General features: G+C 40.7%; 1 protein-coding gene across 1 annotated transcript in view; it reads left to right on the top strand.

Moving 5' to 3' along the window:
* Positions 1-27379, top strand: part of cadpsa (Ca2+-dependent activator protein for secretion a) — a 258999-nt gene that overhangs the window by 157082 nt on the left and 74538 nt on the right. Inside the window, 5 exon segments of the mRNA XM_028575343.1 lie at positions 7777-7878; positions 7965-8028; positions 9005-9128; positions 13593-13661; positions 21732-21838. Coding sequence (XP_028431144.1) covers positions 7777-7878; positions 7965-8028; positions 9005-9128; positions 13593-13661; positions 21732-21838 — 466 coding nt within the window.

Here is a 27379-nt window from a genome sequence, read left to right as displayed (position 1 = left end):
AACAGGAATAATCAGACTTTATCAGAGTTTATGTAGTTTGTGAAACTAATCAGGTTCAACACAATTATCAAAACCAGTTAATCAGTTACTGTAGGCTAAAATGAAAGCACCAGGATTGTCTGTTGTCAGTCCTGGACAGCCAGCACCAGTAAGCACAGGGTCCCAGGTAGTAGCTCTGCAAAATCTAGTGGACAGAGGCTTGAAGTCAGGAGTGTCCAAACATGTCAGGCCATTGACCACATGGAGAAAGATAAGTATACTGTATAGTCTTGGGCCATAAGCCTTAAGAGACTATCTGAAAAAGTGAGTAATAATACCAATGACAATCGTATTCTATGTATTTATTTCTTAAAACAAGTGAATAAATCTGCCAGTCTAGTGTTTATTGATTGTGACTCCCAACGTTCACAATAGGAACTGCTCGATATTGTCAGCGGGCCGAACATAATTTAAATTTGAAAACAACTCAAGAACCATATAAAGGAAGGTGCCAGTTCATACATGCACATAGCTGTAGTTTATACACCCCTTTGTCACAGTTCACAGACAAGAGAACGACTCAGGAGGCATAGGTAAAAGCAAAGAGTCTTTACTTATCAAGGATGCGAACAATCCAGGTAGGCAAAAGTACAAAGGGGTCAGGCTGAGCAAAACTCTGAAATACACAAAGGCAATCTGGCAGAGGGCTAGTGGAATTGAAAAATTTAAATATACTAGCGAGCTAATGAGGGAATGGAGGTGAGTGGGGCGGATGAGCAGGTAAAGTGAATGCACTGATGGGAGGGCAGGCAGATGGGAGTGGCAGGGTCGGAAATCACAGCAGAGTTAGAACACAAAGTATAAACAAGCAAATAGGTACACAAACAGAAATTTAAAGCCATGACACCTTTGGTGTTAACGTTTATTTAACATCAGCTGGTGTAGATAAAATGGCAAAAGTAGAAGAAGAGTTATTTCCAACCTATCTGCCTGTGCTCTCTTTTGCAAATAGAATATGATCCAGGTTTTAAAAATTCTGAATCATGATTTAGTGTGTGAGATTGAGTTGAAATTGAATTGATAGTCTTGGAGGATAAACAAAAAATCTTTTTTTATATTTTGAGTTTTAAATACTCATTGCCTGTAGGCTTGGAACATGGGTTGGAAAAATTAGCAGCTGGGTCTTTCGTGGAGGAAATGTTAGGAATACTTAGCAGTTAATCCAGCTCTGTGTCATCTTTGTGTGGGTAGTGTGTAGGAAAAAATGGTTTTTGGCTTCCCTCCGAGGCGCCAACGTGTTTTGTGGCATCCGGTGGATCTTGGCAGACATTCGCTGCTCTGCTCACATGGCAGCTCTGTGTGCTGCGGCCAGGGAGGGAAAGCCAAATACTCTTCATCTGCACACACTGCCCATACTGCCATGACACAGAGCTAGATCTAAATCTAAAAATTCCAGTGGCAACCCAACAGCATAAATAGGTAAAAAACAAATAAACAAAACAAAAAGTTGACAAGTTTTTATTTTTATTTTGTAAGTGCTTGTTCCTGCTTTTGTAGATTTCTTTTTTTAAAGCTCAACATTTTTTACTTCTCAATAATACACATCTTATGAATATATACCTGTCTGTGTTTTTGTGTGTGTATATATCTGCCATCTGTCTCTGACAACATATTCAGGTCTTTGTTTATTTGTTTACTTCTTCAACAAATGTGTCATCTGCTGACAAATTCAACATTTATTTATATATATTACATTTATACATGTATGTATGTCTGTGTGTGTGTGTGTGTGTTCACAGCCTCCATCTAGTTACACCACAGTCCAGCCACCTAAAACAAAACTCCTGTAAGACATAAGGCAGATCTGTCAAGTCCTGCGTTTCAAGACTCATATTTTAGTTCCTTCGATCATCATCTGTGATATGAAATCATATGCACACAGTTAAATGAATACAAATTGTGTGTACTAGTCAGAGTTCAATAATAAAAGCCTAAAGCACTATAGAGCGTCTCTCCTGCGTGGCTCACACCAGCACTGTCAGCCCAACAGATAGAGAGCCTTACTAGTGTCTGGTTCGAAAGTAGTTTAGCCGGCTTTGCTAGCTTTCAGCACCAGAACTGAGAGGATCGGAGCAGCAAAGTGAAAGGGTGAAGATAAAGGGCATGCATTGATTTGCCATCACCTTTCTCTATTTCCATACTTCCAACTTAGGTTTGCAGTTTGGACATTTTATGACAGGTTTTACATTTGTAAAAGTTGTAGCCTGCAATCCTTTTTTCTCGTTTTGCTTTGTCTACAAGAGCGCAGTTTAAAAAAAAAAAGGCAAAGGAATTGAAATAACAACATGAGGATGAAATTGGGGGCTCCTCCACTGATGACTTGCATCATCAACATTTAGGGGACAGCCCTAAAATATACAGTACCTTGTGCACTGACTTAGAATAATAGTCAAAATAGTCAAAAGTTTTTCGTTGGCTGTGGTAACTAAATTAGGCAGGGTAGTATATTCTTAAAGTTGGTTTCAGAGGAGCAGTTTTCAGTCAGAGATCAAACGGTGTCATTTCCTGAAGGTTCTGTGGTATGTGACACAGGAGTCATCTGGCCTTTCTTCCAGTATGCACCCTGTTATACCACGTTGCAGTATTTACCTCTCGTCAAATCTGCTGTGATGTGCTCGGACATCCGATCTGTCAACATCCCAGTAAGCCGTCTGCGGATGATGCGTAACAAAGATAGACGAGGGCCACTCCGGCGCTGAGGGCAAAGGTCAGGGCGCGCTGTCTGTCTTTGCTTTCAACTCAGGCGTCACAAAGTTGTGTCTTTCTGCCAGAGGACAGAGTTCAGCACACTTTATTATTAATGGGGAAAATAAATAAACTCCACACGTGTAAATTCACGTCATGATGAAGATTCTTCTTCTCATGAAATCCAAAAATAAGTATGAGTCCTATTCATCTACATATCCACAGCCACACACATCAGACAAGAGACCTGCTCTGCCAGTCCAGCCGTCGTGCCTGGAGGTCGAGGCATGACAGGTTGACAGGTTGTCATGTGTGATGGCCGAATGCCTCCGTTGCCAACGCTGCTGCGTGTGCCCCAGTGCACACACCTCATGCAGAGCACCCCCCACCCACCCACACAAACACAAACACACACACACACACACACAAACACCCCACCCCCACCCCTGCCTCCTAATAGCCTGCTGGCCTGGAGGTGTTGGTGCACCAAGTTGGACTCGGTTGCCCGGTCGCCTGCTAAAGTGTCAGGATTTGACTTCTGTCCAGCTAAATGTCGACTCCATTTAGATCCACTGTTTGTTAAGAAATGGCTTTAAAATAAACAATATCAGCTGCTCTTTATTTGATATAAAGTAAGGAATCATTCATTCAATATGACTGTGAAACAGCAATGTGTGTATTTAAAATGTGTCTATAGTACAGCTTCTACAGCAACACCTTATGATTTTAACGTGAGTTAATCACAATCTCAACAGCGTGAGAATTCATGTGACTTTAAATTTCTCATGTACTGTTGTACATGTACAAAGTATTACAAAACAGTCATTACTTACTGAAAGTGTTGGTGGTCAAAGAATGGAATCTTAGATACAACATTCACATTTTCTTGATTGATACCATCCATACACACATGCACATGTTATGTATTTTTTTTTTAAGTAGATTTATGATACAAAGTGTGGTTTGGGGAAAATCCACAATAAGTCAATAAAATAATCACAATTAGAAATAATCACAAGAGTTTATAGCCTATGTTAATATTTGGTTTTTACAGCTCAGACATCTTAGAACTGATTTAGAGCAGCAACTAAACGTTATTTGTATATATTTATTTAATAATTATTTGATTCATTTGACAATCATTTTCTTTGGGTTCATTGTGTATTTCACAATTTATAAAGGATTTGGAAACTTCAATCTTGAAAACCTGTAGTAAAACATGAGAACTGACTGAGAAACTGGAACCAGAAAAGTTTTTACATTTCCCTGCTTAAAGCTTTAGTGTGTAACTTTTTGATATTAATGAACGTCTGTTACATTCAAGCCATTGCCAAATGAGTTGCTACAAAGCTAATTAGGACTATCAGCTCCACACAACTCTCTCTGTTTTTCTCAGTATAGCTATGTTCAGAAGATTGTGTTGTCTGGTGACTTTCCCGCGCAGAACCTCTTCTGAAGAGTCCATCATGTTTTTTTAATCCTCCATGTCCTCCTTGGCTACTAACAAGGTGTGGACGAGGGGTTGGGGTTGTCTGTGATCACGGAAGCCTTGTATCATGTGGACGCTCCGACAGTGTTGCTGTCATTACTTAGAATTCCTCATGGGGGGTGGCAGAAACTACGCACTATAGCTTTAAAAGATGACTGAATTATCAGAATAATGGATTCATTTTCCGTCAATCGACTAATTGGATCGATTGATATTGAAATGTATCAATAAATAAGGTCTCTGCTGTATTACTGTGTTGCAAGTGGCATGTAATCGATGACAAAATATCACGTATCACGGTCACTGAGTATAACTCTTTCTGTAACATTGTATGATTTACAATTACTCTTGAACGTATCATCTGGGTGCCTGTGTTTTGATGGAAGTTAGATTATCTAGAGCGGTCAAAGGTTTTATGACGCCACTGACAGGCGACTAAATGAAACGTCCCGTATCATTAAAATTAAATAACAGATCTCTCTGGGTTTGAACCATTGGCTACAGTCTATGGTTTCAACATTGTTGGAAACATTTGGGATAGTGCAAGTAGACACCTTAACAAAATCTATAACATACAGTAGGTATAGGTATTTTAATGCAGAAATGCTATTTTGTACCGTTTATAAACTCATAATTTCAGCTCTAGACGGATGGATTGGGATGAGAGTGTACAATAAAAAATGTCATTGTGGAAGTGACCAATTAAGTATGGGGCACATCAGTCCTTTACAGTTAAAAGCTGAATTTTTGGATTTTTTAAAATTGAAATTGCAAGAGGTTTGTAAAGTCCTGACGGACTGGATATGGTTGTCCCCTGCGTATAAGCGGAGATGTGAACATGATGCTGGCTCGCTGTCTGTCTGTCACTGATGGCTCATTTGCTTGTTGTCGTCATCGGAGCTGTGAGGTCATGAGGTCAGGCTAACATGGGGAAGCTGCCAAGAGACAACGCACGGCTGGCAGGAAAAAAAAAAAAGAAAGGAGCCCTGCAGGACTTAATTAGTGTGAAATTTCACTCTTTCATTTTCTGTCACCATGTGAAAGGTGAGATGGCTTTTTACTGGGAATTGTTTTGTTAGGATAATGCATACGATCACCAGCCAGTGTAAAGCCAGTGATTCTCATAGAGAAAATAGCCACCACTGGGATCAAAAACTCATTTAGGATCATTTATTTGTATTACACTAATACAAAGAACACCAGTTTGTTATGATGAGCTTTCAGGCTATATTCATTATTTCATCAATATCAACCGGTTCAGGGCTGGAACTAACAATTATTTTCCAATCACAATCGTCTTGGGCAGCGCTAAGCTCCGGACGGAGCCACAGTGCCTCTGCAAAATAGCCTCAGGAAGGAAGTTGTTTTGGTGGAACATGTGTACGTTCAAAAGTTGTTTTAGGTTACGTTCACACCGCAAGTCTTAATGCCTGATTCAGATTTTTTGCTCAGATCTGAATTTTTGTTTGGCTGTTCACATTACCTTTTGAAATGTGGCCTATATCAGATTCCAGTGTGAACTGTTTGCGGTTTTGAACTGACCCGCATGCGCAAAAGAACAATGACATCAGACGCAGCACGCTGTTGCACTAAAGTTAAGGAGGTTATGGAGGAAGTCAGCAGGGTTGCCGACATCACCATTTTACGTGAGCCGATCCCCGCCCTGGCGATGCGACGCGCGGTTGGGTAACAATGAGGACAGTACGCCCCGGTTAACAGCCGCACTGGAAGCAAGGGGCCCCGCCCCTCCCCGCGGGGAGAGTGGGCGCGGCGAGGGTTTTTGAGGTAAAAGTCACATCAAATCCGCCTTGGCTGTTCACACTGCGGTCGCATTGAAAAAAATCTGATCTGGGTCGGATTCAGGACCACATGTGGAAGTGGCCTGAATCTGATCTGAAAAAATCAGATCTGGGCTAGATTTGAGTGTTCACACTACTTCTGAAGAAGCCTGACCTGGTCACTTGACCCCAAAGTGGCCCGGATTTGGGCCACTTTGGCCTGCAGTCTGAACATAGCCTTAGTCGTGCAACAGAAAACTCAGATTGGACAGATAGTCTAGCTAGCTGTCTGGATTTACCCTGCAGAGATCTGAGGAGCAGTTAACCATAGTCCTCATAAATCCACCGGAGTTTAGAATTACAACACAAAGTAAGAGGAAGGTACCGGACATACGGCCGAAAAAGAGGGCCGTCTGGTGGAATTTCCGGCTGCCACCGGAGCAATCCCCGGGAGTGGAATGTCTTTGATAAAAACTAGTGTTGTGTTAGAAAAGAACAGGCCAATAAACTGCTGCTGAGGTCAAAGCAAGCAGTCTACGGACTCAAACAGTTGAGCTCCATGCAGTCATCATCATCGTCTCCTCCATAGCACCCTGAGTCCTACAGGTGGCTGTTTCGAACTGACAGGGTCTGTCCAGATGCTAAAGGGGGGGAGGCGGGACTGGCTCAGGTGATCGCTGATGCTATAAGCAAACTGGTACAACTAGAAATCTAGCAGCAAGCACTCATGGAGCAGTGCAGCAAACATGCTCCCCACCCCACCACACACACACACACACACACACACACACACACACACACACACACAGTTTCTCACTGTCTGCTGAAATGACATGTCAAAGGGAGGGGAAGAGAGAGAGGGAGAGTGTCATGTCTCCTGCTTCTCATCATGCTGTCATGGCCACCAGTCCAACGCCTCTTCTGTCACATGCACTCTGCTCACACTCCGCCCAGACCCAACCATGTCACAAACGATAAACACATCACAAACACACACACACAAACACACACACACACACACACCTCACATTCATGTATTGAAATAATTAGAAGAAAATGATAGAACAATGAAAATACATTTCAGCTGTAATGTTAAATTTGCATTTTGAAATGTGTGTGTGTGTGTGTGTGTGTGTGTGTGTGTGTGTGTGTGTGTGTGTGTGTGTGTGTGTGTGTCTGTGTGTGTGTATGCATGCGTGCATGCATAGCAATCTTTAACTGCCAGTCATGAGATGTACAGAGCAAGCCCACCATGTATTCTCTCGTACTTGTGAGGGACCAAAACCATCACTCTCATAGCTGCATTTCCTTATTGCCAATCACTGCAAGAACCTTATTTTGTGGTGTCGATTATAAAAATCCATGTTGTTATTTGTTGTAACTGTTAAGATCACTAAACCTGTCATTTGACCACCGGTCGTCATGTGACTGCTCTGAGACTATTTCAGGTGCAATTAGGTCAAATTTCTTAGTCTGAACCCAAGTTCAGGAAAAGTGTTCATATTACCAGATTTTTAGGTGAACCACACCCATATTCAGATTAAACTGCCAATGTGAAAGCACTCTGAGATAAGTGTTAAATACTGATAAAAGGATAAACTGAGGCCCCGGACCTGAACTAATCATAACCCCACGGTGCTGAGACCTGGCTGTGGAGCTCTTTCATATCCTGTGTCCATCACAATGCTCCCTTGTTTTCCCATATTTCCCATATTTCAGTTGGTGTTCTACTTGCTTCCCCAGCACTAAAACTTTGTATTGCTTGTAACTGCTGTTGTCCTGCAGGCCTGATGGTATCGGCACAGTGACCGTGGAAGAGAAGGAGCACTTTGAGGAGATCAAGGAGAGGCTAAGGGTGCTTCTGGAGAACCAGATTACACACTTCAGGTAGGACCTGTACAACAACCATGCGCCGATCTCATTGCCAAACGCGACGAGGGTTTACATGAAAATCCAATTTGTCGCTTCCATAGGTACTGCTTTCCATTTGGACGGCCAGAGGGAGCGCTGAAAGCGACTCTGTCCTTGCTTGAAAGGGTAAGTTGTTTCTACTGCTGGACAGATGCATGTTTTTATCTGCCGATGCAACCCGTTCTCACTTCCAACTCGTAATATACAGACGCTTGGTCACTGGCTCTCAGCGTCGATACCGACGCAAAAATCACCCTTCAGCGTATGTATGGAACACACACCGGGCAGATGACATAGTATTAAGAGCGACAATGGTAGCGAGTAGTATGAAAGACAGAAAAACTTGGTTGGAGGTTGGTTGGGGTGGTGGATGGGTCAAACAACACAGGACTTTCACCCAGGAGATCGGGGGTTCATGTCCTGTTCTTGTCATTGAAACGTACATTTGGTAACCTCACCCACCATCTTTTCATGAACCTAAAGCTTGATTTATGGTTGTGCGGAGGCTCAACGCAGAGCTTTCACCGTTTCCTACGTATGTGGCCTGAAGTTTATACTTGTGCGTTGGTGTGTGCATCGATCTCTTTAAGAGAATAGCAAGGCCCGGCGTGTGTGTGTGTGTGTGTGTGTGTGTGTGTGTGGTAGAGCGAGTGAGAGAGTGACGCAATTAGCTTCAGAGCGAGTACTGACTCTAGAGGTATAGTGAGAGAAACGTGTCTCCCCCTGTGTTTCTGACCACGGTGGGAAATCTGTAGCAGGAAAATGTAACCCTCTCCTTGATTTCATGTTGTTCATGGAGAAGGAGAACCAGGAAATTAGTAGGGGGAAATACAACGCTACCAATCGGAGCGTGCGCTGCCGCGACGTGTAGTTAAATTTTTTGAGAGGTGCACCGTCAGGCTACGGCGTAGGGTCCGGCATATGGTCCGTGTCTCCACGTACCTACGTACATAGCCACTGCGTAGATTTAACGCAGAAGCATACATCACAATTTACTGTCCCATTCTTGTGCAGTAAGTTAAGTTCTTCTTCATTTGTCTTGTAATGATAAGGTTTAATGTTCACTGAAAATAAAAGCGGTTGCTGTGTCTTTCCTTTTTAGGTTCTGATGAAAGATATTGCAACTCTGGTTCCGCAAGAGGAAGTCAAGTCTGTGATCCGTAAGTGTCTGGAGCAGGCAGCTCTGGTCAACTACCAACGCCTGTCAGAGTATGCCAAACTGGAAGGTAAGTTACGGCTCCATCACTGCACCTTTGAGGTAGTGCTACTGTAGTTAAAACTCATTGATACAACGTCTAACCTGCTGAGTCAATCAGAGTTACAGTGACAGTTTCCTGTCACATGGGAATGCAGATGTGAGAGATGTTTAGAGGGTTTCTGACCTCAATGGGGCAGATGTTGCAAAATGTGGTGATATCATGTAGTGGTTTTAAGGAAGCATATAGAAAATTGTCGTAGTAAATAGGATTGGGAAAATAATCAATTCAGGTATATATCGGGATTTTTTTGCGACGATTTTTTCTCCCAGAATCTACATTTTTTATTTATTTATTTACCAATGACTGACCTGAATATTTTCTGTTCATACGGTAACGCTGACGGCAACTACATCATATCAGTTTCCAGAAAATCCATGTAATGTTCTTCTTTACAAATGAAATAAATGTCAGACTGAAACAATTCATTTTTAGAAATGTCTCATGAGATATTGTCTCTAGAAGTATTATTCAACTTTTGTTATTGTTAAAGAAGGAAAAGGAAATCGCCATACTCAATACTATTGAATCACAATAAATGAAAATCACAATACAAATCCAATTGGCACCCATGTACCGTAAAATAATCGAATCAGGACAAAAGCATAACGTCCCAGCCCTAGTAGTAAACATCCCAGCAAGGATATCATTAAATAATATTGACACACACTGATGAATCATTGAAGAAAAGTGTTTTTTTTAGCCAAAGTGTGTAGAAACCATTATCTTTAAACTGATGAAAGGAACAGAACAAATTAGCCATGCTCACATGGGACTTTCTTGTTACATACATACAGTCAAATTATGATGTTGAAAGCATTATTGTACATGACATTAAAAAAAGAAAAAGAAAGATTTTCACTAAGCTTTTAGAAAAACTGATGAAATTACAATTCATGACACTTACTGTCTCTGGTTTGCTGCTCTGGGATTGATGGCTATAAGCAATGGTGGAATGTAACTAAGTACATTTACTCAAGTACTGTACTTAAGTACAAATGTTGAGGTACCTGTACTTTACTTGAGTCTTTTCTTTTCATGCCACTTTCTACTTCTACTCCGCTACATTTCAGAGAGAAATATTGCACTTTTTACTCCAATACATTCATCTGACAGCTTTAGTTACTAGTTACTTTACACATTAAGATTTTTGCACACAAAACACATTTATACAGTTTATAAAATCTGATGTTTTATTATTAATGAAACTAGCCAACAATATAACAGCCTACAAGTCCAGCTGAAATGATTAGACCATTAAAAACAGTTTGGATGCTTTACACTTTCTAAAATGGGAGGGTTTTACTGCACGAGTACTTTTACTTTTGATACTTTAAGTACATTTTCCTGATGATACTTACAGACATTTACTTATGCAACATTTTAAATGCAGGACTTTTAATTGTAACAGAGTAATTTTACAGTGCGGTATTAGTACTTTTACTTAAGTAAAGGATCGGAATACTTCCTCCACCACTATAAGTTACAACTAATGTACATAAAGCTAGTTGCCACAGATGTGAGTTTCCAATGGAGATCCTCCGAATGAAGCAGATATACATACGTATATTTTATTGTGTTTTAATGAATTTCTATTGTCAATATCTAAACAAAGCCTAACTTCTAAATCTCTCTTCACAGCTGCAGAAAAAGCTTCTCTCCTAATGTAGTTTTAACACAAATGCTATGTTTATCTTGCCTGATCTTCAGCTTATTTTAGTAGCAAATGTACAGTAAGTAAAAATGCATTCAATTCAATCTTTACGCTGACTTCGTCCACCATGCCTCAGCTACTCTTCCAGCTGATTCCTAAACTGCTTGTGTCTCCCTCTCTGACCCGCCTGGTAGCTGAAGTGATGCTCCTTCTTTTCCCTTTTCTCTGCCTTCCTACTCCTTGCTCTCTGATGATTTCCATACTCACTCCTCTCTTTCCCTTGTCTATTGGCTTTTGCTGCTTCCCATTAGCTGCTGTTTGAAAACAGGAAGGCCAATATACAAGACATGATGGGACTGCCGCTTGTGGCAGTTCAGTGTTTTTTTTTTCTGTTGCATGGTCAAGGTTTTCTTTAGTAGGCATCATAAATAATTTGCAGACCACTGAAACATTTTATTCCAAACTTAGTCGACCACTTATCTGGTACCAACCGTTGGGTTTTTACAGGAATACGATAATTCGTCAAAAATCACTTTCATGTGACTTACTGTACCTGTGGCTCTAAACTTCTTCAGGAACACTGACATTTGGGAGATATGCTTAATTGCTGTCTTAGCCAGGGTGAAGTAAAAACTTTTATTCCTGTGTGTCCATTACAGAGATAAGTCCTGGTTGTGTTTAGCCTAGCTTAGCACAAAGCTCAGCTGAACAACAACAACTCCTGTCTTGTTTATACATGTCGCATCTTGTTAATTTGGAAGCAAGTCACCGATCGATTCAAGAGACATCTTGCTTTTGTTCACAGAACAGAGCTCAAACCTGGCAAAATAGAAATAAAATAGCTTGAAGGCCTATTGTTCATAAACTTTAAAGTGTCAAACTCTTTTCCCACCGCCTGCAGTCTCTGTGCTAAGCTAGGCTAAACATGTACAAGACCTATCTCTGTACGAGACACACAGAGGTCAAACTGGTATCACTGTTCTCTAGGTCAGAGGTGCCCAAAATTCTTTCATAGAAAGGGCCAAAGTGTATCTGGATGAAAGGCCACGGGCCAAGAATAAATGATGTTGAAGAATTATGTAATTCTTGTAATTCTTCATAGCTAAAACTTACGTATTTAAAATTTAAAATGGAAGTTTACCAGCACTGTGCTTTACATGGCTGTAAAACTTAGATCAAATACTTTTTTAGCTGCACAAAATTAACGTTTCGTAGTCATTACGGTTATGATTTTACAGCACTTTCAGAATAAGAGGAGAATAACTTGGCCCACGGGCTCCAAATTGGGTGGCCTTGCTCTAAGTAATTTATACATTAAACACACCTGTAACACACCTGTATGACACCTTTATATGAGATTGCTATCACAGGTTAACACCTACAAGTTTTAGAATTACAAAGAATAACATTACAAGTATTGTTTGAGCTGCATTCAGGTCAGCCTGGCTAAGATCTAATAACACACACTGAAAAAGTCCAAGACAGCAAACAAGTGTATTTCCCAAAGTGTTGTTCAATTAACACTGAACTACTTCAAATGGTCGATTTAAGACGATGTCTGTAAAGAAACCATCACCTCCCTGAAGACACTAAGGAAGCTTACCTTAGTTTCTCAGTTGTGATTGTAGATTTTCCCTAAAACCCTTTCCTTCATACTGGTGTGTTCCTAACCTATGGGAAAAAAACTCTGATTTTACCTCTGCTTCATGGAACGAATGGTTAATCCAAAGTAGACAGCCCATTAATTTTTGAACCCCAGACATACACACACACACACACAGGGATACAGTCTACTTGTACCTATCTCACAGTAACAGCGACGGCATCTTGCTCACCCTTTTAACTTGCAACGTCTTCCAACTTCCTGTCCCCACCCAGCTTCGACAGCCTGTAAACTGTCAACTCTAAGGATAGACTGAGACGCTGTTTTGTTGACTTTGGTATTAATCAATCAATCAATGAAAACCATTGACATGGGTCAGTCAGCGTCATCCAACTCAGATATGAGATATGATGCAGTTCGAGTTTCAAGGACAACTCTCAAAGGTGCTGTATGCAGCATTTTCACTGGTTAATTAAATGTTATAGCAACCCACAATTCACTTTGACGCATCCATATTATTTTTGGTAAACAAATAATATTATCTAACAACTTCTATCAGTACATGACATTCATGACATTTCAAAATGCAAATTAGATTTTGTTTAATTTTGATTTCAGCTACAATAATTGTAATCCAAACTACTACCTGAAGGTATCCAAAGAAAGAAAGAAAATCAATAAGATTTGTTAGGAATCTGCAGGATCAGGGGAAAACAATCATTGTATTCCTGTTAAAGTGGTGAATTCATAAATTATTTATTTATCCAACAGTTGAAGTAATGAACTTGAAAATGAGTGGCACACAGAATGAGACAATGTTTAAAATCAATTTAAAGTATAAAACAAATTATGATCAGAATGCCATGCTGTGAAAAAGGGTAAACTGTAGTCTGTAAACAATATCAATACTGAATTGCATTGTTTTCTACTAATAATTATAATTTAAGATCTCAAAATGTGACATATTGCACCTCTGATACAATACATTTTAGATTTTAATTAACTAAATACTGATACACCAATATTATTTTATGGCATTAAGTGTGTGAAATTGTAAGATATTAAATAGCAGCAGAAACCATGCAGGTATGGACCCTAAAGACCCTCGAAACGTGTGTGCTCACCTCTCTGACCCCGGCCTCTCGCATGCCTCGGTATCCTCCCTCTTTCTCTGTAGGGAAAAAGAGAGAGATGTATGAGCATCCTGTCTTCTGCTTGGCGTCTCAAGTGATGGATTTAACCATTCGTGAGTACCTTCCTCATTCCCCAGCTCAACCCCTAACCTCTGCACACTTTTATTTTCCTCTTCAGCCAGTATGCACGCCAACCGCAACAAGCGACCTCATATTTTTGTCGTAACCTGACGTCCTTTTGGTCTGTTTGTATCCGTTGTTTTAGTCTTTAAAGTCTAAAAAGTCTTAGACGCTCAAAACGCATTCTTATCTTTCTGTAAGCTTGTTTTCTGTCCCGCCCCAACCACCTGTTCTTTGTCTGTCTGCGACTTGAATGCATTTTTACTTTGCTTGTGTGTAAATCCTTTAAGTGTTTAAGATCATGGGACATTCAAACAGGACACCCACATCCTGCAGTTATTTAAAGAGTATTTTATTTAGCTCTCAATCCTTTGCGTGAAACATCTTCACACCCAGGTTAGATGAGTTGTCCAAGGACAGGTCGCACATTCCTATTATGGACGTGCCTCTGTCTTTCAATGAAACCACCATTAAATGCTGATACTGATGGCATACATTACAACCATTTGAACAGGTTTGTATGCAGTTTCAGTTTTTACCCATACTGGATTTTATGTCAAAGTGTGTTTTGTGTTTCTGTGCTTCTTCCAATGCCTTCTATATCACAAACCACACTTAAAGATGAAACCTTTGGCTCAGAGGTTGCAGATAGATATTGAATGCGTTGCTATTGAATAGTCAGTCTAACCTTTACCTTTTTTTCAGACTCCTGTCTTCCATTACCTGTTCCTACCTGTATTGGATATTCTCTTGTCTCTCACCTTCTACCTGAAACTATCCCACCTCTCCCTACCTGCTCTTCCTCCTTTCAACCTGTTCTTTAAAAAACATTTGACTCTTACTTAGTGGAGAATTCTCAGAAAAAACTGATGGATCCAGAAGACGTTGTACTGTATGTCTAACTCCTACTGCTAGCTCATTCCTCAGTCTACCTTAAACCATACCACCATATACCCCATCACCACATTCCTGATACCTGTACACAGAGGCACAGAACATGTTTTCCCTCCATGTTGTGTTTCTCACTGCTCTGAATGATCAGAACGTTGATGGTTTCTTTGTTGAGATTGATCGGTTCTGATGTAAATAATAACACATCCAAATCAAAAGGTTTGGTGTGAATTAGTGTAAGTAATTGGGGAGGTACAGATTAAATTATTAGCAATTTATCAAAGATGTTTATCAATATTAATGAAGTTATGAATATGTCTATTCATAACTTTACTAAATTGACAACAGTCAAAACAGGCCACCACCCTGAACTCAGGGGCCAATAACTGAACTGTGAAAACAGAGCTGGTGTTCTCTTTAAAATACAGATCTTAATTAATTTGATTAACCTATCTTGTTTCTTTAACAGGAACAAAAGAAGGGTGAAAGATAGAGCACTGACCTGTATAACCAACTGTTATTACAATACAATACACAAATAACCACACAACAACTTATTTTTAAAGTCTAATAGGATTTATTTAAAGGGATGATAGAATGATTATATAGGGTATTTCACACTGTTCCTTATGGTCTCCTAATAGGGTAATTGATTGGGCTGAAAATTGCCCAGTTGCTATTTTATGGGCCCTTATGCATCCCTGTGTTTTGGCCCTATTTGGAACGATGGCTTTTCTTCAAAATATGGTATCCTCATGAATATTTAGATGAGCTGCGCGCTGATTGGTTGACATAAACATACGTTGGAGACGAGAGAGCAGGTCTCATATTTCAGACACTGCAATGTTTCCTTACTAAATTCACTTCTGAGACTTTTTTATGCGAGAAATCTACTATATAAAGCTCAAATATGGGCCGTTTTACGAAAATGTATTGCAAATTTGGTAAGACGTGTCGGACTTCAGGAGGTCCACACAGTCTGACGAGACAGCGGCAGCCCCGCTGCGCTCCATACCCAGGAAAAAGTCACCGTTTCTGGGTTACTGGACAACCGGGGCTCCGCGGAGCTGGCCAGCTGCCGGCATAACTATAGTATATTTACAGTTTGAATTTCATCACGCTACTTATTTTACAGCTACCCCTAAGGTCTTACAAAGCTAACGCTTGTATCCAATTTCAATTTAATGCATTTTTGTGAATATGAGGGGTTTCGTTAGCTGCTAGTGTCCATTCAATCATATGGGTAGCTAAATATCGCAGCTAGCTAGCTGATGGTCAATCATTAATTCTTCAATCATCCAACTCTATTGACTTGTTACAGTTCTAGCAAAAAAAAGCAGCAAGCTAGCTTGTGTGTGTGTGTGTGTGTGTGTGTGTGTGTGTGTGTGTGTGTGTGTGTGTGTGTGTGTGTGGATGTATGTATATGTGTGTGTGTATGAAGGATAGGAGGAGGGAAGAGGGGTAGGAGTAGCGGGGCCACGTGGTCGGGCTAACCACGTGAGATTCAAGATTGCGGTTGGGGAACCGCGTGCTTTGAGCCTATTTGTAGTTTTTTAGTACAAAGGCACAAAATGGTTACTCCTAATGTTGAGATGGCGGGGAACACCGCAAGATTTCAACACGTGTTACAGCCAAAGAGGGAACACACCACGGAGCGCTGTTATGGTGCCAAAATGGCGGTTATAAAACTCTGTTACGTCTCGCGTGACTATGGTAACAGGCAAAGCCAGCTGTTCGAAATGGCGCGAGTGTGTAAATGTGTGTGTGTGTGTGTGTGTGTGTGTGTGTATGTAGGTTAGAAAAGGGGGAGACATGATTGAAAAAAAGACACTTGAAATCTTGATCCTCGTGAGAGTGATAAGCACTCTCCTCGTTTACTCATTTCGTTACAGCAGAGTCTGAGAATTGGTTTAACGATGGGAGTGTTATTTTTCTGCCTCTGTTGTGAGCTAAAAGCTGAGTCTCCTCTATAACAATAATCAAACGTTTGTCTTGAGACAGGTCTACGATATAACGACTCGTTATATCGCAGCATCGTAGTGACGAAAGGCAGGATTATGGTCTTGCTTGTGCAGTGACGGGGGGAGGTGGCAGTTACAGTTTCAACACAACTTCAACCGTATCTTGATCAGTGATACATTCACAGAAAAATAGGAGGCGACGTTTCCCCGATCACATAAATGGCAAAACAATAGCAGCAATAGCCTTTACACATTAATAACACACACTCTTCTACATCTGTCCAGAACTATAAAGCCTCTTACTTTTGTGTGTAGTCCCGTTAGATTGGCGGGTTCTCCGCGATGAACAGAAATGGGTTAACCTCTCGCCAGAGATTAACCAAACTGCTCCGTCCAGGGCAGTGGAGCGAACCAGTCCAGTCGACTTTGAAGAAAAAGCAAAGCGTGATGTCCTTCTTTTTCCTCGAAAAACAGGGTGATTACCCTCTCTGCAGGTTTGGTGGGTTCAGTGTCCCACTCGGATCCCTTTGTATCGCGAAAGATACAGAACAGCTCACTTGACCAGCGAATGATACTATTTATTCAACGTACAACGTTGACGGGGTGCTCTCATTCAGCAAGGGGTTGCAGGCAAAAATCCTTGAGGACTGCGTGGCGGAGACTCTCATAGCTTTCGTCACCTGGCCTCGGACCCCTGCTGCGTTCAGGGTCCGCTGTCCAATCGGAAATCAGTGTTCTTGGCGGTGACATACTTTCGGCCAATTTGAGAAGTCTTTCTCATGGAAGTGCTAAGTTTTCAAGGTTCTAAAATTACATAAAGGCCTTTTTTTTTGTTTGAGGCCACGTGTTGGCCACATGTGCTTCCTTTGTCTTGGAGGTCACATGCTCTTTGTTTAAGATCAGTTTAAACACTGCTCGGTTCCAACATAAGCAATTATTAAAGTTTGCACGTTGTCAGTGAAAATCACTTCTGTTGATGAGTAAACCAAGAGAGCCACAAAGTGCAAGCATTCAAACATGGAAGAAAACATGCAGGTGACATTTTAAGTATTTAAATCCAAGAAATAGCTTGTTCTTTAACCCAAACCCTGAGCTGTTCTATCTCAGGTTGATATCATGGAGCTGTTAACTTGCTGTCCTGTTCAGATCTTATAAAGATGGAGTCCACTATAAAAAATAATAGGGTATAGAAATGATATCTTTGTAGAAAACAATGTCCCTCATTTTCCAAAACTACACTTCCAAACTCTGACATCATAGCTCACACATTACTACATCCTAACTCCCCTCTGTTGAACCAGCACAGAAGTCCTATTCTTTGGAAGCTTTCGGCCATGTTAGCATGACTTAAGCTCCAGCAGGCAGTCCTCCATCATCCTGCTGTGTTATGCACAAAGTCACTGATCCACAAGAGCTCTGCCAGATGTGGACTGAACACAGTCATGACTCTGTTGTGGCCAATTCAACCCCTTTAAAGCAGTGTATGTGTATGTTGTCTCATCAAGCAGGATGATGCAGACATTAGAGTGAGACAGTAAAAACTGGACAGGCTGTTCTCATGACCCATTTGTACATATAGCTATGGGAAGTAATGCACTGTAATTGCTATGTATTCTACGTTTTTATTGATGAATGCAGCACCCAAAATTGGGCGGCCTTGCTCTAGGTAATTCATACATGAAACACATGTGACACACTAGCAAACATGTGTTTGATTGCATTTATATGAGATTGATGTCAAAGGTTAACCCCTACAAGTTTAAGAATTACAAATAATAACATAACAAGAGGGAGTTTTTCCTCGCCACTGTCGCACTGCTTGCTCTTGAGGGACTTATTGTAATTGTTGGGGCTTTGTAAATTATAGAGTGTGGTCTAGACCTACTCTATCTGTAAAGTGTCTCGAGATAACCTGTGTTATGATTTGATACTATAAATAAAATTGAATTGAATTGAACTGAATTACAAAAATAAGAGCCAAGGGTGTTTTTTCTCCTTCTGAATAGTTCACATATAGTGAATATATATATATATATATAATATATTCCAGTATTCTAACCTCTGACCCATTGAACTGCAATTTTGTAGCATGCTGACCATTACCAAAGAGTCGCTATAGAGTAGACCTACAGAGCAGTACCGAGCATTCTGGCATTGACAGGAGGAAGCACAGCTGTGACAGTGCCAGTTTCATTGTAGACAATAATTGAAGAAAAGTTCCCTTTGTTCATCTCTACCAGAGTAATGTAACTCTACTCTCCAATCCTACCGGGACTGGGGTGATAGGTAAAGTTTGTTCGCTGCTTTATAGGATGGGTAATGGGTTACACAATGAACTTGATTCTATGTTCTACCTCACACAAACTTTGCATGCCTGCTTATTTGATGTTAGACCATGTCTGAGTTGTAGGAAATATATAGAAACCTCAGCAGTCTTTGCAGTGGAGAAGATTTAAAACAGAGCTGAGAAGTCAGAATTGTGTTGTATTCAAAATGCTTCAGCACTGCATACAGAAACACAACACTGTACCATAGAAGCTGCATTGATATACAATTGATTCAAACTCAAAATGTGAATTGATTTAAATTCTAGAATTCCTCCGACATCTTCTACCATGGTCAACCTCTAACTTTACCCTGCCTCTAGTTACACTACAACAAAATTGCAGCTTGTTGATTGGATGTTTCTTACTGCAATGCTCTCTGAGCCTCAGTTGAGGTCTCTTGTTATGTAAAATGTCTTGTGCCTTTGAGTACAAGATGATTGTCATGGCCATCAGAATGTAGGAAATGTTCCAACCTCCAATAATATAATTTTTACTTTTAGAACCCTGGTCCTCCAATGTAACCCTGCCAACTTCACTACTCTATTTTAAGTGATAAAGCACAACAAGGTATCTTATTACTGTATATGAAAATAATGGATTAAGTGGAAACATTCTGCTTTAAGTAATGGTGTTTCTACCTCAGAATTCATTACCTCCATATCAGAAAGCCTTGGAGTGCATTATCATGCTTATACCATGGCCTCTTACCAAAGGACAATTAAAGCTAGTCTACTTTAAAACCACCAGTCAGTTGAACCCATCTCTAGTTAAGCCCACCAAGCATCTGTCAACTAATCAGAAACAAGGACATTCTTTGGCTGTGGTATAAATTCAATCCTCTCACTGAACCAGACCGTCCTCAACCAGAAAACAACCGTACAGGTCGATTGTGCAAGCAGCTTATAACGACTCATATTTACGTTGGTTGTTAGACGGCAACCTATTGACCAATCGAGGAAGTGAGGTCAAGAAGGCAGTTTGGGGTGGTGGATGGGTCAATCAAACACAGGACTTTCACTCCGTACACCGTGGTTTGTGTCCCATGTTAAACCAAAAGTCAACGATGACTTTTTGAAATAACCAAGTTTTACGGACCTTAGCCCATAGGCATCATAATGCAGTTACATTCATGACACCGTTACCTCCTCAATTTAGTAGTTTTACGTGACTCATTTTAAGCCAATCCCTGATGCTTAACTATATCTAAGTATTTTTCTTGCCTAAACTTACTTAGTTCTGTTTTCTAATATTTACTACAGGTTTGGAATTACGTTAAATATATATGTGTGCATCAAAATGTATACCTATGTTATATATTTTGTTGAGTTGTGTACTTACAACCTAATGTCAACAATGTTCAAACCCAGAGACATGGCATTTTAATCTACGTTGGTTGACAAGTGGTTCATGCTAATGCTTGGTGGCTAAAGTGTACCATAAAGTTATAAGGTTACAACAATGTTCAACATGCTTATAAAGTTAATAGTTAAGTTAAAGATTGTTTGGACCAAGTTTAACAGCGCTGGGTTAACCCACAATTAAATTTGCCATGTAACATTAGCTGCATGGGTAGTCAATTAATGTAATGCTAAATTAGCCTGCTAGCGCACTTCAGTCCGTCCCCACCCTAGTCTGTATCTTCCGGGATTGCTCGGGTTCTGCCGGAAATTCCGCTGGATGTCCCTTGTTTCAGCCAGATGTCCGTCACCTTCCTTTTTCTTTGTGTAGGCGTTCTCAACTCTGGGGGATTTATGAGGACTATGGTTAACTGCTCCTCAGATCTCTGCAGGGTAAATCCAGACAGCTAGCTAGACTATCTGTCCAATCTGAGTTTTCTGTTGCACGATTAAAACAACCTTTGAATGTACACATGTTCCACCAAAACAAGACCCTTTCCCGAGGCTATTTAGCAGAGCTCCATCCGGCGCATAGCGCCGCCCAAGGCGATTGTGATTGGTTTGAAGAAATGCCAATAAACCAGAGCACGTTTTTCTCCCATCCTGGAATGCTGTGTGAATTAGCCAGACCTTCCTCTGCAGCGTTATGGGAAGGCCTGGCAATGCGAGACTACCCCCACCCCAAACAGCGAAGTAGGTCTCAAAGGAATGGTCAAAAATGTTGTTTTGGGAGTCATTGGAAATCTACCTATTCTGTCGTTTAGGTATGAGGACGTGTTGCACTGAACATACTAAAGGGCATAGTATTGAAGTCTATATTTACTCCTAATGCACTAACATGCAACTTTACCAGCCAAAGCAATCACAGAGTAGAGTCAGATACTGTGGGGATAAACACAACATAACCACCACATTGCTGCATGATGAGTGTTCAATGTACATGCTGTTTGCATCCCTCATCATGCCCATGTTTTCTCTGACTGCTCTGTCACAGTGACAGAGATTTGACTGATTCACTTCATACCACAGGCCATCACTACTTCCAGCCACCCAACAGTGCTGGTCTCATGGGGTCTCATGGTTACAGTGTTGATAGCAAAAATACCTTTACAATATGAAGTCTCCTTGGAATTATAACTAGGGCTAGGTAAAACATGTTTAATATTGTCGTTGAGCTTTGCTTCAAGAAAAAATAGTATACTCTTAAATTCTAAAAATATATACAGCTATGATTTAAATCAACCAAAATCTGACCTTAGGTTCCACTTTTCGATACTTGATGCCACAAACACAATGTATTTTAGTCCAAATGTCCTAAGGTCTGATACCCAGCCCTAATTATAACATGTTGATATTTCATGCTTTTATTTTTGATATGACCATGAGATTGTCCCAGTGATATAGGCTGGAGACTGGGCTGAGGATCACTTTTGATGGTGATCAGACTCAGAGGCTACCCACACTGACCCTTAATCTTTGTGCTGCAGAGAATGTAGGTCGGTTAGTCACCCCTGCTAAAAAACTGGAGGACAATATTCGCCTGGCCGAGCTAGTGATTGAGGTGCTTCAACAGAACGAGGAACACCATGCTGAGGTCAGTACGCACACACGCACACACACACACACACACACACACACACACACACACACACACACACACACACACACACACACACACACACACACACACACACACACACACACACACACACACACACACACACTATGAGACAAAAAAGGTGAGGCTAATTAAATCCATTGAGAAGGGATGGTTGTCCATCTACCAGCCTTCTGAGCTAATGATATCATGAAATATATATATGTGAGCTTGAAGGAAAAGGTCACCCATTCCGTCCTCTTAAAACAAAGGGAATGTGTCTCTTACATGGTCAAATTAGTGTTCCGTTTCCTAAATTACTTATTTAAGCAATTAAATATTCCATATGCATACAAATAACTATTAGCCTTAACTTGAAGGGCCCTATCTTGCACTCAGCTCAATTGACGCATGTATCATTCCTATTTTGCACCCGACGCACAGTGGACTTTTCCCTCCACAGACGCACGTCGGTAAATTAGGGAATGTATTTGCGCTCCCGGGGGCGGTTCAGCGAAAAGAGGAGGCATGTTCAGGCGCAAACGTTCCCTGGTGCTATTTTGCAGTTTCAGAAAACAATTCCGCCACGGACCAGGAAAAACCTGGTCTTAAGTCAGTGGCGCTAGTCAGTAGCGCGTTATTCAGATGCTATTTTAGGGGCGCATGCTTGGCCATAATGTAGCGTGTGCACAACGCGCATACACTTAGTTCAGTAGTTCCCATTTTTGCAAACTATACATAATTACAAGGAAAAATATGACTGAAAATGCGCTTCAGGTGTTTGGATAAGTCAGGAAGCACTTTACAGTACAGTCTTCAAAAACTCACAGCATTCTTTGTGGCTTGTTGTGTTTTACACCTTTCCATAAATCATGGACGACTTAAGGAGACTTGATATTGAACTACGGCGGGATTGGACACTACGGTGGGATCTGGCCCGGGGGTGGCAATGCGCAATGCGCTCCTGGTGGAGCTGGTGGACGGAGATGGAGTGGGGGGAGGAGGAAGAGGCACAACAGGAGCAGGTGGTGCGTTTAGAGGCCCACACTTCATGGTTGCAGCAATCCTCTCCAGGCCCGAGAGGCCGCAGCAACATCGCCACCCGGCCAAGACGGGCATTTATTACTTTGCCGTATCCCGGACAGCTCCCGCTGGCGTGTTCCAGGCAAATCCACCGTCATAATAGCAATCTGCCATGGAACAAGCGCGCCTGCTCTTATGAGATGACGCTCTGATTGGTTTATTGCACGTTACGCCCAAACCACACCTAGCTACTTCGGACCAACGCATTTTAGATTTGCGTCGGGTGCAAGAGTCATTTATCCCGCCGGTATAATAGCAACAGCGCTCGAGATCCGCCCACAAAGCTACTTGCGTTTCACGTTTGATACTTGCGTTTCAGATCGTTAAAATAGGGCCCGAAATATGTTGTTTCTGTCTGAAAGTGGAAAGGAGTGTGTGTGTGTTACATTCCTGAACAGGACAGCATTAAAATATATGCAGGTAGGAAACACTATCAACAGGTCCTAAATTATTTGGATAAAAATTACTCACCATATAATGTTAAGCTTTGTCTAACATTCATATAATATAATCTATAATGCTTGACATTCTTCTGTAATTCAGAACATTAACACAGCAACATGTCAACAGTGAGTTTAGGCTATTTTTCTTATATGAAATCTTAATAATATTGTCATCCTGTGTAACCTGTCCTGACACACCTCCATCAGTGTTATTAGCCGTTAGCACCAGTTTACTGCTGGGAAGCTAGAGGCCGCATTCTGGATATCCCTCACAAAATGACAGTGCTCAGTGCACACAGCAAAGACCTTTAACCCTTGTGTTGTCTTCACGTTGACCATGCAACATTTAGTTTTTCTGGGTCAAAATTTTACGTTTTGGTCATCTTTTTTGAAACTTTTGTCATTTTCGGAAGTTTTTGTCACTTGTTTCCATGTTTTTGTCACTTTTTTCCATGTTTTTGTTGATTTTTTTCTCACTCTTTTTGTTTTCGAAGCTTTCTCATAAATTTGTGTCACTATTTCAACACTCTTTCATCAGTTTTTCTTTACATGCTATACAATTGCATAAAACACCCAAATTCAATGAAAGTAGTGAACTCATCATTTATGTTGCTTGTGAAGAGCGTTGTATGGAACCATCTCTGTTATTTTTTTTAAACTATTTTTGGGTGAAAGAAACCCAAATTTCCGATACAGAAACTTTTTGAAAATTGGTCAAATTGAGGACAACAGGAGAGTTAAAGACTTCTGGACAAAGGACAGTACTAACAATGGCCTGTGCAAGATCTAGTGACTCGCAACATATTGATGTCTGGTTGACAAGATGGCTCTCTAGCTATCAAACAAGTGGACATGTTTTTTTTCTAAAGTATCACTGTCAGTGTCAATAACAACATAGATATTATGCATGGGAATTGAAAGACTGAGATGATCACCCTTATTGCAAAATACAAGCAGTGTTTTATAAGAGCACTATGGCCACCGAGTGCATTACATCACATGCAAACCCTCTATAGGCTGGCAGTATATTCTCCAAATGGAATTTAAATTCTGTTTATTAGCACCCAAGCCACATGGTTCCTCAACATGGAAAGTAAACACAGTTATCCTAAAACTAGTTCAATTGCATGGAATTAAAAAGAAAACGTGGGGGCTACAACCAGTCTTATGACATTCGCTGATCAGTTGGAGGCGATGTAGTAAAAAGAAAGTCTGCAAGATGTTCTCCTCGGCAGCCTGTGCACTGTAATGAGAGCTGCACTTTTCCTACATTTTGTTTGATTGTAAACCTGTGTAGTGTGCCACATTTTATTTTGTGTTGAGTACTCTGTCCGCCATAGGGAGTGTTTTTATTAGATTTATCAGTCACAGAGTTTGGGTTATGTTTGTGATATAGATTGATTTGACACATTTCCATTGGAAATTGTCTCTGCTACAGTTTTTAAAATCATCAAAAAAATCTATAGGGGATCTCAAGATTGGTTCCAGAAGTTATTTTGCATTCCTCCTGTCTCAAGCTTTACTGTTCATTCAGCTTCCAAATGCTTAAAGTGACCACCTGCTACTTCAAATCATCATACTGTGTCTTATGTGCACAGTTGGCAATGCCTGACAATAAGTACACACTCTAAAGTGTAGGCAAGTGTGTAGTTGCAGCGGAGAATTATCAATCAGGTCCCACCTTATATCACAGCAGAGCAGCTTCTCTGTTGATCTGGCAAACACTGAGCTGAAAAGATACTGACGGATAAGAACAATAATCATGAAGGCAAAGGGAAAAGAGATGCACATGAAGAAAACATGAACTGTGAAGGTTGGTTTTGATGTAAAAACACCTCAATCTATCCAATCTTTTTACCCGTTTACTGTGAAAGTTATGCTATTTACTGTGCATTACTGTGAATCATATCACTTCGTTCCCAATCAAAATTGACTTATTCCCTCTCTGCTTTTTATTTCAATGATTTATTTGTTTTGCGGGGAAATGTTTGAACAGGGAAAAGAGGTATGTGATTGTCTAAGTGCTATATGCCCCGTCTCCTACCCTTTCCTTACTGTAATTCCTGTGCATGCACTTAATGATATACGGCTATTGTTGTAGAGGATCATTAATGTTTCCCTGCTCAACAATGACCCAGAACCCCTTTCAACTTGGGGTGACTGCTACTCAAGTGCTTGTGGCTTGTTAGCGTCTAAGCTAGCAACAGTTTTGCCTTTGGTGATGAAGAACAGAGACAAGCACTTAAACAATAATTGGTGGACTCATTAAGCTACGCTCTTAGAAAATAAAGTGCAGAGTTGGGAATTTTGATGCTGAATGTGTCACTTTTAGTCTCAAAGAACACAACTCTGTATCTTGTTTTCTAGGAGTCTACCCCAAACCATCCCTGAATATGCTAACCCGTTTTCCTGTGTTTAGCCATGTGTCATTTATTCTACCAATTCCAGTAAGTAAGCTTGGGGAAGGTGTTGTGTCACCTTTCCTTCCTTTGAATAAACCCATTCCGCTCCATTGGATCCCTCAGCACACACAATGGAGGAAATGCGAGGCATGCTTTGGGTGATCAGCGATAACATGATCACTCCCCTTGCATTTCAATGAAATGCCTTATCCTGCGGCTCATATTATGGGAGCACATTGGGGAACCAGCCAAACCAGCGTTAGACTTCAACCCTGGCAAATATTGGTATGAATTCCCTTTTTGTTTTGGTCAATTTCCAATTCAGAGTTATGATAATCCTATATTTACTTGTATTTTTGTACCGGTAATTCTGTGGCTCTAAAGCTGGTTATTGCTCATCCTATTCACCAGCCCCATGTTGTGCCTCTCATGTAATCACCAATTTTAACTTCAAGAATTTCTTGCAGATTACTACATTCAATTTATAGAAATGATCTACAGTTTTGTCAAAAACTAAGGAGTAAAACTGCTGCAAGTTGTTAAACAAAACATGCATTTTTTAAACGGATGTTCATAATCGTCTAAGAATCTTCTGTCCTTTCACTATACAAGTATTGCTCCTGCTGTACAGTGAGTTTCCTATGGGGCATCTCCCAGCAAAATGGTGACTGGAAAGAAATAGCTGCCAAAACAAAGACAAGTAAGCAGAACACGTGTATTATTAGTTCTGGATAAAGTGTCATAAGATGGTGCCCCATTAACACCACTGAAAGAGAGTATATAAAAGGTTCTTTGGGCTTCCATAGTCTTCTTGACCCATAATATAGAGTGTTTTCCCCGCCAGGCCAACAGGAACCACCGTCAGGCAGGAAAGACTATGGAAATTAAATCTCACAGAAATGTTTTGAAATCACACAGCGAACAATAACACATTTGGCTTTTGAAATATATATGTATCCAAAAGTTATTTGTGTCATCTCCAATGCATTTTCTGTCTGCTATTAGACATCAGGAGGCCAAATCACACTCATTTCCACATCCACGGTTGCATCTGATCCTGTCTATGTCTGCCAGCAATACACACAGACAGACATACAAGGCCCTCCTGCTTGTATCAGGTTAGGGTTATCTATTACTGAGCAAGCTGCCTGTCTCCTAACATGACTTCATGTGATTGGTCGACACAGCCAGCAGTCAAGACAGTCAGAAGCCACGATGGTAAAAGATTGCTTTTCATACGAAAAGATGACTACTCAGCTGTTTGGTCGTGGATTTATCGTTCTGGAATTATTGTGCAAAGTCTCTGAAAAAGTCACTGACGTTCCAGGCCGGATTACTAAACTTCTGAAAGGGCTATGATTGCAATAAATGTCTCTTTGGAAAGGCCCTGGTGTTAGCTATATTTGCCAAACACACAGAAAAAGGCTAGGTTAAAGTCCTGCAGATATATTAGATATTACGTGACAGAATTTTTGGATTCATAATTATTTATTTATTGTACAAAGACACTGTAATTCCACGATGGATCAACAAGCTTCTGCATGGCCTACACTCGCAGGATGGACCTTGTTGAAACGGTGCATTTCTCTCAACACAAATAAATAAGTCTC

The sequence above is a fragment of the Perca flavescens genome, chromosome 4 (assembly GCF_004354835.1).
Source record: "Perca flavescens isolate YP-PL-M2 chromosome 4, PFLA_1.0, whole genome shotgun sequence".
NCBI classification, from domain to species: domain Eukaryota; kingdom Metazoa; phylum Chordata; class Actinopteri; order Perciformes; family Percidae; genus Perca; species Perca flavescens.
The sequence above is the reverse complement of the archived record's forward strand: the minus strand, read 5'-3'. Positions and strand labels throughout refer to the sequence as shown.